Below are 9,608 nucleotides of genomic sequence, written 5' to 3'. Positions count from 1 at the left end.
TCGAAACCTTTCCTTTTCACACCTTCCTGCTGTACTTTGTAGAAACTGTATGTTCTTCCAAGAAATTACTGATGCGGGAATTCTGTGAGAAGCTTGGTTAGATGGTTACATATTTACCTGTGATAAATATCCTATAGAAAACTCTGCCTAAGCTTCAGTGAGGTAAACTGAGTGGTATTAAGATGGTAAATCATTACTAACCATTGTCCCTGTAAAAAGCTTACCTAATCCCTTAGCCTATGTCACTTTCCCTATAAAATACTAGCTGTGACCAAAAAACCTTGCCTATGATTACTACCAGCTTTAGTGGCCCTTCTGAAGTGTGCCATCTTTCTTACCATGACTCATTCTCCTCACCCCTGTGGGACCCCTGAATGTTTGTCAGTTTTACCCGATAGTTTTCTTTGAAGTTCTACTATAAATATATGGCTTTATCTCATGACCTTTTAATTTCTTTTTTGTGTGTGCTGAATTCTCAGCACTTGGCACCATGTCTGGCAAATAATAAGCCCTTAATAAGAGTTCTGATGGATTAAACTACCATGTTTGGGTAAATGACTCCCAAATCTTTACAGATCCCTATATCCAAATGCCACCTGGATATTCCATCTGCATGTCCTAATACATCCTCATGCTATCATAAATGGATTTTTTTCTCTTTCTACATAACACCTCCTCTCTATCCAAATACCTTTATTCTCCTTAGGGCAATTCTTCCAGTGATACCAAGTCTTCTAGTGCTCAGCTCTTCTCTCAAACTCACTTCTTCCTATAATATTCAGTCACTTAGAAAACCTTAGTGATCTGTTCCAATCTCTTGTGTCTTTCCCCATCTTTACTCCACAGTCATCCTAGCCTAGGTACTCATCATCTTCAACATGGGCTATAATAATAGCTCCCTAATGTTTCTCCATGCATCCCATCCCTGCACTCTCTAATCCGCCCTCCACATGGTTGCCAAATGGCCTAATCCATTCCTAGACCTTAGGTCTGACCATATCCCTCCTTTGCTCAAACTTCAATAATTTTTCATTGCACTGACTATAAAATTCAAGATCCTCTGTTTGGTCTTTACAACTCTTCACAGTTTGTCTTTCCAGGCCTGCTTTACTCCCCTTCACACTTTATATTCCATCCAAACTGACCTTCTTGCTATGCCTCACATAGAACCTCCCATCTTCCTTTTATACTGCAGCACAAAATATTACCCACTGCTAAACTGGTCCCTCTGGAATAACTTTTGGGACTCTTAGCAGCTCCCTTCAATGGCTTAGCTCAATTGAAATCTCCTTCCAAAGACTTTTTTTTATTCTTTTAGATGCTAGTACCCACAAATCACTGTGGATTTTATTTTTTATGTATACTTTATTTTCTCAAGGGCATCTGGTGATTCAGGAAGGTTTGGAATCAGGAAGACTCATCTTCTTGAGTTCAAATATGGCCTCAGACACTTACTGACCATGTGACTCGAGGCAAGGCTTCACAATTTAGTTCCATTCTACTAATTCAGTCTAATTTCATAGCACTCCCTTTCACATATAGTACATTCTAGGGAGACTGGACTGCTAAATTCTCCCTAAATAATTCTCCTGTCTTCTATCTCCATGCATATACACTAGGACTTAGTGCTTGGAATGTGCTTCATTTATAGATTATCCTATAGAATCCTTATCTTTTTTCAAGTTTCATCTGATATGCCACCTCCTCCATGAATTCCTCTCTGTTCTTTCTAACTGAAAATATTCTTAGCCCTCCTCAACGATTATAGCTTTGTCTGGGTCTCATCTATTTCTTCAGTATTCCCTAAATTCTATAGGTAAATTTATATGACTATAAAGTATATTATGTTGTAGAAGTCCCATAAATGCTACTCTACTATGCCATAGTACTTACAGAAATAGGTACTATTTGACGACTACTACTGTGTGTGTGTATGTATTTTTGTATGTTTCTCTGTGTGTTTAATCTTTGCCTCTTTTGTACTATGCCTCCTACCTACTGGAAAAAAATGTGTTGACTTGAATTAATCCTTCATGCCTCAATATCTTGAAATGCACAGGTTTCTAAGGTCTAGTTTTAAATACTAATGATAGTTGTGATTGGCATTTATCATGTAGTTTAACTTTGCCTTTATTTTACCTATACTATCTCCTATTGTTAAAACATTTTAAAATTTAACAACTTTATATATGGTATTTCCTTTATTCTCTTTGGATTGTTTCCCTGAAGTCCAGTCAATTACTCTAGGATATGAGAAGTCCTATCAACTCCTTCCATCAATATTACCTCTTGCACCTTTTTTGTTGTGACTTTTCTGGGGAAGAAATACCACCAATCTTATACCAGCTCCTCAATCTCTTCCACACTGGCACTTCAGGCTTATTCTCTTGAGATAGTTGTAAGATTTAGAATTGGTTTGACTAAATATATGAATTAAAATAATTGAATTGTGGTCGCCAATTATAAAATATTAGCCCTTAAGTCAAAAGGACTGTTAGCAGCTTTTATTTATAGCAAGGTAGAGGTATTAAAGTGAGAAACACAGGAAGGAGGTAGAGAATTGTCCAGTCTACTACTCTAAGTGCTGCTCCAGTGAAGTCCAACTCAGCACCCAGCAAGGGCTTTCTCAAGTTCCAGTCTTCATTTGGAAGTCCCAGGGACATCTTCAGCCAGAAATCCACCAACACAAACCTCTTGCTTCAGTTGTAGTCACTCACCCAGCAAGCATCACCAGTGCAGAATCCTCAAGCCCAGGAAGAGTGCAGGAAAAAGTTACTGCCTATAAGAGTCTCCCTTCAGCCAGGCTCGGAAAAGCAGAATGAAATCCTCACATAAAAGAGAGCTGAAAAGTCAGGGGCAAGGGGAAGTGGTTAGATATGGTAGGAAAGACAGAAGAGTCAGAAGCAGAGTTGGGAAAGGAATAAAGGATGTATGGCCTGGACCCATCCTCAAAATGGAGGTTCTGGGAAAAACTAAGAAAGGGGGCTGAGAAGTGGAGGGATCATCCAGGGTGAGAAGACTATGAAATTAAACTAACTTTCAGAGTCGGAAGGAAGTTGAGACATGGTTGCAATTTAGGTGGTCAAAAGTAAAATTCTGATATAATCATAGAGAAATTAAGTGATTTGCCCTAAATCATATACCTGATAAGTGTTAGAGGTAGGATTCAAATCCAGATCTTCCTAACTTCAACTCTAATACTTTAACCATTCTACTAGCTTACCCTTCAAAGCAATTTCCAACAAAATAGGGATTTGAACCCTGGCCCTCAGATGAAAAAGGATTTGAATGTTTTTGAATGGTGCTCATTAATATGGTAGCATGAAGATTAAGTATACCTCTGTGGAATTCCTATCTGTCTTCCAAGAGTAGGGGAAGAAAATAAACTCCCTTATCAAGAGGAGAGGAATGCTAATCTCAGCAAAGCTTCTACATCCTATGCTAAAACTTTATTGTGAATGAATGTCTTTCCTGCTAACTAAGAAATACTTGTGTATGTGTGTGTGTTTATTTCAATATCCCTGATTTTTGTTTTTAGTCTGTTTTGATTTAATATCTTTTAGTTATGATTTTGTAAATCAAACTGGTTTGGTGTGTAAGACAATACACTGGATGGGAGCTTAATCTGGAGGTGAGGTTGCCAAATAATATTGTGGACCAGGAAAATAGTGAAGGTGTCCAGTGTTGGGGAGGAGGCATATTATAAAGTACTGAGTAAGTGGCATCAGTCTCCTTTATCTATGTGAAGAGTCTAACATTTAAATGTCATCAAATAAACCAGTCTTAGTTCTCAACTCTCCAAAATGATTATATAGGTCATTATTCTTTTTTACCTTTTCATGTTCTTTTTATTTCATACTCGAAGCATGTTGTCATAGGATCACAGTTTTAGAGCTGAAAAGAAGCTGATTTAATTTACTTCAATTCTCACATTTTAAAGATGAGGAAATTGAAGTCCAGAGTTGTCTAAAGTCTCACACACAGGTCATAAGTAGCAAAGTTAGGATTGGAACCCAGTTCCTCTGTTCAAAACCCCTTCAACATTTTCTCCACCACAACCCTGTCCCTTTTTCTAAATTCTTTAAAGGAAGGTTTAATTCTTCTAAATAAACTAGAGAATATAGGTAAATCCCCCAAACTCCTTTTCATTTCTCCTAAAATAGATAGCAACTTTTTCTTATGAATTTGATTGAATTGAATCTTAAGTATTTGATGATGTCAGAAGTACAAACACTGTACATGCTCTGTTGGTCAATTACTTAATGCTTCTTCCTTTCTAAATTTGCTTCTGTCTGAGTTATCCAATGGCAAGTAATATACTCTCAGGAAATTTCAAGGTACTGATTTTGAAGAAAACCTTAGGAACCATGATGCATGATTTAAAACTTCTAGTAAAACCCAAAATTGAATCAGACATTTTTAGGTTTATGGTAGAGGCTTCTCCCATTTGGATCATGCCAGTTACTGATGTTTGCAATACCACTTTAATTAATTAAATTCATTAAGTTAATTAATATATATGACCTTTGTGAGGTTGACAGTACTTTAAATTCAAAATGTATTTATCCTACTATGTATAATCTTGTGTTAGAAACTGGGATACAAAGGCAAATACAAAGCAATTGCCACCAGAGAGCTTCCATTCAACGGGGAGGCATCATGTACAATATGTATCCATATGAGTATGTACAAACACAAATACAAAATGGAAGCTAGATAGTTTTGGGTGGGTGGCAATAGCCAACATTGGGAGAATATGAAAAAAAACCATCTTCACTTAGTCAATCAGTAAGCCTCGAGAACCTACTCTATGCCAGCTACCTAAACACTAACCCTACCTGCTAGGGTTACAAAGAATGGTAGGACAATCCTGGTTCCCAAAGAACTCCCAAAAGAATGCAGAAGACAAGTGAACAGCTAGATACAAACAAAATATAGACAGGATAGGCCAGAAATAACTAAGAGAGCAAAGGCACTAGATTTAATGGGAATTTATGAGGAAGTAGAGAATTCCAGGCATGAGAGATATCTAGTTAAAATGTGCCATTTAAGTTATGATTTGGGGGAATCTAGGGATTCTAAAGGTAAAAGTGAAGAGGGAGTGCATTCCAGGCAAGGAGATCTTTCTGTAGAAATGAATAGAGGTAGAAGATTGTATGTACTGAACAGAAAGAAGAAAAATCTGGCTGAATTAGAGTATGTAAGAGGAAAATTCTGACAGTGGCTTGGCATCAGAGGAATTTTTTTTATTTGTCGTTTTCCTTGGATTTTGGTTGTCAAAATGTTTACTGCAACCAACTAGATGTGTGACATTGGGCAGATCATATAATAGTTTTAGACACAAGGCTTATTCCCCACAAAATGGGAGGGTAGAGCTGGAAAATCACCAAGATTCCTTCCAGATTTAATGTTCTGTAGGTCTATAGCTTTCTCAGACTTAATTTATTTATCTGTAAGATAGACAAAAATATTATATTACCTACTTCATAGGTTACTCTGAAGATCTAATTACACATAAAGTGACATTTAGTATTGGAGTCAGGAAGACCTGGGTTCAAGGTGTACATCTCATTCTTTCTAGTTTTGTGAAGATGGGGAGGACATTCAACTTCTCAGTATCCTCTCACCCTGAAATAATTCAAACACTGTAGATCACAGCTGAATTTTGAGTTGCCAATCTTCATCATTGGAAATCAGTGGATGGATTTTCACAAATACAATTTCCTAAACCAGTGAAATTATAAGTCCTGGCTATTCTCTTCCACTTCCCCTGTGAAAAGTATTTAACAATAATGTAAGGTATCCTCATCACCATCATTATTAAAATTAACATTATAATTATATAAAAGATGTCATGTATCCTTTGATCAGCTTTAGAGACTGTTTAGGAGGATGATTTCAGCTGCCTTATGGATGTATCAAAATTTGTGTTTTTCTATCTGCCATAGTTAAGATCTTATCCACATATGGAAGCAATGAAATGGGATGCTCTCTGCACTGATCCAATATGTAGCTATTAAAGAAAGGAGATGAAATGCTCTTTGCTTGAATGCTACTTGGACTACTCCACTAGAATGCAAGGCCTGACTCATGAACAACTTTTTATGAGAACCTTCACAGCCTCTTTTACCTCCTTGTTCCTCAGACTATAGATCAGGGGGTTCAGCATGGGTATCACGATACCATAAAACACAGAGGCCACTTTATCATTCTCTTGTGACTCACTGGAAGAAGGTTGCAAATACATGTAAAAGAGTGTCCCGTAGAAAATGGTGACAGCTGTCAGGTGGGAGGCACAAGTGGAGAAGGCTTTGAGCCTCCCTGAAGCAGAGGACATCCTCAAGATGGCGGCCAGGATGTAAACATAGGAGAGGAACACAACCAGCAATGTGCTTGAGAGGTTAAAGCCCACAAAAATGACTAACACTATGATATTGACATCAATATTAGAACAGGAAAGGGCCAGGATTGGGGGCCCATCACAAAAGAAGTGATTGATTATGTTGGAATTGCAGAAGGACAGGGAAAGGAGAAGTCCTATATGTGTGGTGGTATTCAGGAAACCCATAAAACAGGATCCAGTGACCAGCAGGATACAGGCCCTCTGGGACATGATGACTGGATAACGGAGTGGGTAACAGATGGCCACATAACGATCTACAGCCATGACAGCCAGAAGGTAACATTCAACTGTGGCAAATGTGCTATAGACATATAATTGTATCACACACCCCGAGAATGAGATCGATTTATCTGAGACCAGGAAGTTCAGTAACATCTTGGGAGTGATGGCAGAGGTGTAACAGAGGTCAGCAAAAGCCAGGTTTTGGAGGAAAAAATACATGGGAGTGTGAAGGCGAGCATCACCCTTGATGAGCAGAATCATTCCGACATTGCCTACTAAAGAGGTCACATAGATGACCAGAAAGACGAGGAAGAGAACATACTGTAGTTCTCGTCTAACTTCGAATCCCAGTAGAATGAACTCGGTTACTCTGGTGCCATTTCCTTGGGTCATGGCTTTTGTATCATCTGCAAATGAAGGATACAGAGAGAAACAGCAAGAAATTTTAGTGACCTTAAATTAAGAATGAAATTGCTTAAATTTAATGTCGACATTTTCTTTTTGGAAATCCTGTTTTATTAAAACATTTTGTTTTCACATCACCTCCTTTTCTGAATTTATCCCTCCCCATGACCTGACTAAAAGAGCCATCCTGTAACCAAGATTGAAAAAGAAAGAGAAGGACAGAGTTCAGAAAATACAACCAACCTACCAATTATATCTAGAGGCTACTCTGACATTTTCTCTCACTGCATGAGTTTCATATTCTGAGCTTCTCATACATGAGGCAGCTTAGGAAGCATGAGTTTCCTCGTGACTTTTAACCCAGCTCTAAAAAACCATTTCAAAGAGTCCAGGCATGTTTGGTCTCAGCAATAACAGCATGAGAGTAATAAGCACCCAGTCTTCTTGATGCTACTTTGAAGTGCAATGCTCTTGCTGGGCTGTGTCAACCATAATACTCATAGATAACATTTATCTAGCACCCTAAAATTTGTAAGTTGAACTAAGAGATTTAATGACCTTAAATCAGGAACAAAGTAACTTTTAGTTTAATGTTGGGATTTTTCTTTAAAAGTATTGTTTTATTGGAATATTTTCATTTTACATCACCTTCCTTTCTGAAGTATTCCCTCTCCACTATCTGACCCAAAGGGTAATCCCTTGCAACATTCAAAAATATTGAAAAAGAAAGAGAAGAAAGGAAGAAGTTCAGCAAAGACAAACTAGCACGCCAACTGTATTTGAGGATGCTGTGACATTTTTTCTTCTACTCCAAGGTTGGTTTTCTAACGTTGCCATACATGATGCAGCTTAGGAAATGTGAGTTTCTTTGTGATTTTCACCTGACTTAAAGACAATTTAAAAAAGAGTCCAGACATGTTTGCTTTCAGCAATAACAGCATGGGAGGGATAAGTATCCAGTTTCTCTGAAGGGAAAAGTTCTTGCTGGGCTGCACAAATCATAATACTAATAAATAACATTTATTCAGCACTCTAAATTCTGTGAAACACTTTTGATTTATTTATTTTAAAATTTAATCCTCACAATATCCCCAAGACATAGATATTGCTATTACCCCCATTTTACTGAAGAGAAGTTTACAAAGGCAGAGGTTAATTGATTTGTCCAGCATCTCACCACTTATGTAGGAGAAAGGATTTGAAGTCAAGCCTGGCTAACTCCAGGTTCAGCATTCAGTATTCACTAGTACTATTAGTTTAAGTAAGTTTAAAGCTTACCAGTAGCAGCAACAGCAAGCAGCAGTAACAGCAGAAGGAATTAACAGGAACAGCCTCTGCGAGGGAGAGACCCAGCTACCTGCTTTTTCCTGGTGGGCAGATGTAGGCAATGAGCTTGGGAAAACTCTGAAAAGTTTCCCAGAGGGAGAAAGGAGGAGGGATAGGGGAGAGGGGAGAGGGGAGCCCATGAGAGGAGAAAAAAAACCTGGGTTTCTCTTACTCACTTTAAAGTTCTTAGTCTCTTCATGGTCGCCAAAAATTAAATTGTGAAAAAATGAATAAATTCTCCAAGAATTTATTATATAGTATTTAATAATAAAGTGAGAAAGGGAAAATCAAAGGTTCTTTTAGCCAAGTGAGCAGAGCAAAGAGAGCCAGAGACCCACACCTGCAGCAAACTTTACCAAAAGCACAAGCTCCCAAAAAAGAGCCCTGCAGGGTGGGTCTCAGCTAAATTTATCTCCCAAGCCCTCATATGTAAATGAATATGTAACTCAAAAGGATGCTGGATAAATGTAGTTCATGTGTTTTCTATTTTCACATATGTCTTCTTTTGACTTGATAATTTTTTAAAAGCCTCATTATTTATTGAATTTCTTAATAGATAAATTCATAGAACCCTAAACCTCTCATCCTGGAGGTGCTCTGTCAGAATTTTTTAATTGCCTAGAGTTGGAAAAGATGAGTATGGAAGAATATTTAGATCCAGATCATCACAGGCTGTGAGAACTGGAAAATGAGCCCAAAAGTCAGTTAGAAGTGTACTCTAGATAGGTTATATTAGATCTGCATGGAGGAACCCTGAAACCTAGAACCTAGAACCTAGAACCTAGAAAGGTGTGAGACCTTCAAGAGACTTCAGAACTGAAAGGTGTATTAGAGATCAGTTTGCCAAGAATTTTTGCATTAATAGATGAGAAAACAGAGGCCATGGGGATCTTACATCATTTGCCTAAGGTCACATTAAACTATCTCATCTCTGAACTGGTGGCAGATTAGAACTAGAGTCCAAATATTATTACATGTAGTCCAGTGCTGTTTTTGTCTTTTCTTTTGGAGACTGGATCTCACACTATAGCTCCAGGGACTGCTGGGCTCAAGGGATTCATAAGTCTCAGCCTCCCTTCAGTAACAGGGATTCCAGGCATGTGCCACAATGTGCTCCCTCTCTCCTATCCATCCCCATCCTGTGCCCTCACCTTCCCCATTTCTTTTTCTTCCTAGTGGCTATACAGATCTCTTTGTTTTACTACATGTGCTATGTAGATACACCTGTGCCTAAGTTACATTTCTTCAATGT

General features: G+C 38.0%; 1 protein-coding gene across 1 annotated transcript; it reads right to left on the bottom strand.

Moving 5' to 3' along the window:
* Window positions 1-6,088: 6,088 nt before the first annotated feature.
* Window positions 6,089-7,018, bottom strand: LOC123252686 (putative olfactory receptor 5AK3). Its single transcript, XM_044681950.1, has one exon. It carries the CDS (start codon window positions 7,016-7,018, stop codon window positions 6,089-6,091), a length of 930 nt encoding a protein of 309 aa, XP_044537885.1.
* Between the last annotated feature and the right edge of the window lie 2,590 nt (window positions 7,019-9,608).

This window comes from Gracilinanus agilis, chromosome 6, assembly GCF_016433145.1.
Source record: "Gracilinanus agilis isolate LMUSP501 chromosome 6, AgileGrace, whole genome shotgun sequence".
Classification (NCBI taxonomy): domain Eukaryota; kingdom Metazoa; phylum Chordata; class Mammalia; order Didelphimorphia; family Didelphidae; genus Gracilinanus; species Gracilinanus agilis.
This window is presented reverse-complemented; position numbering and strand designations above follow the sequence as displayed.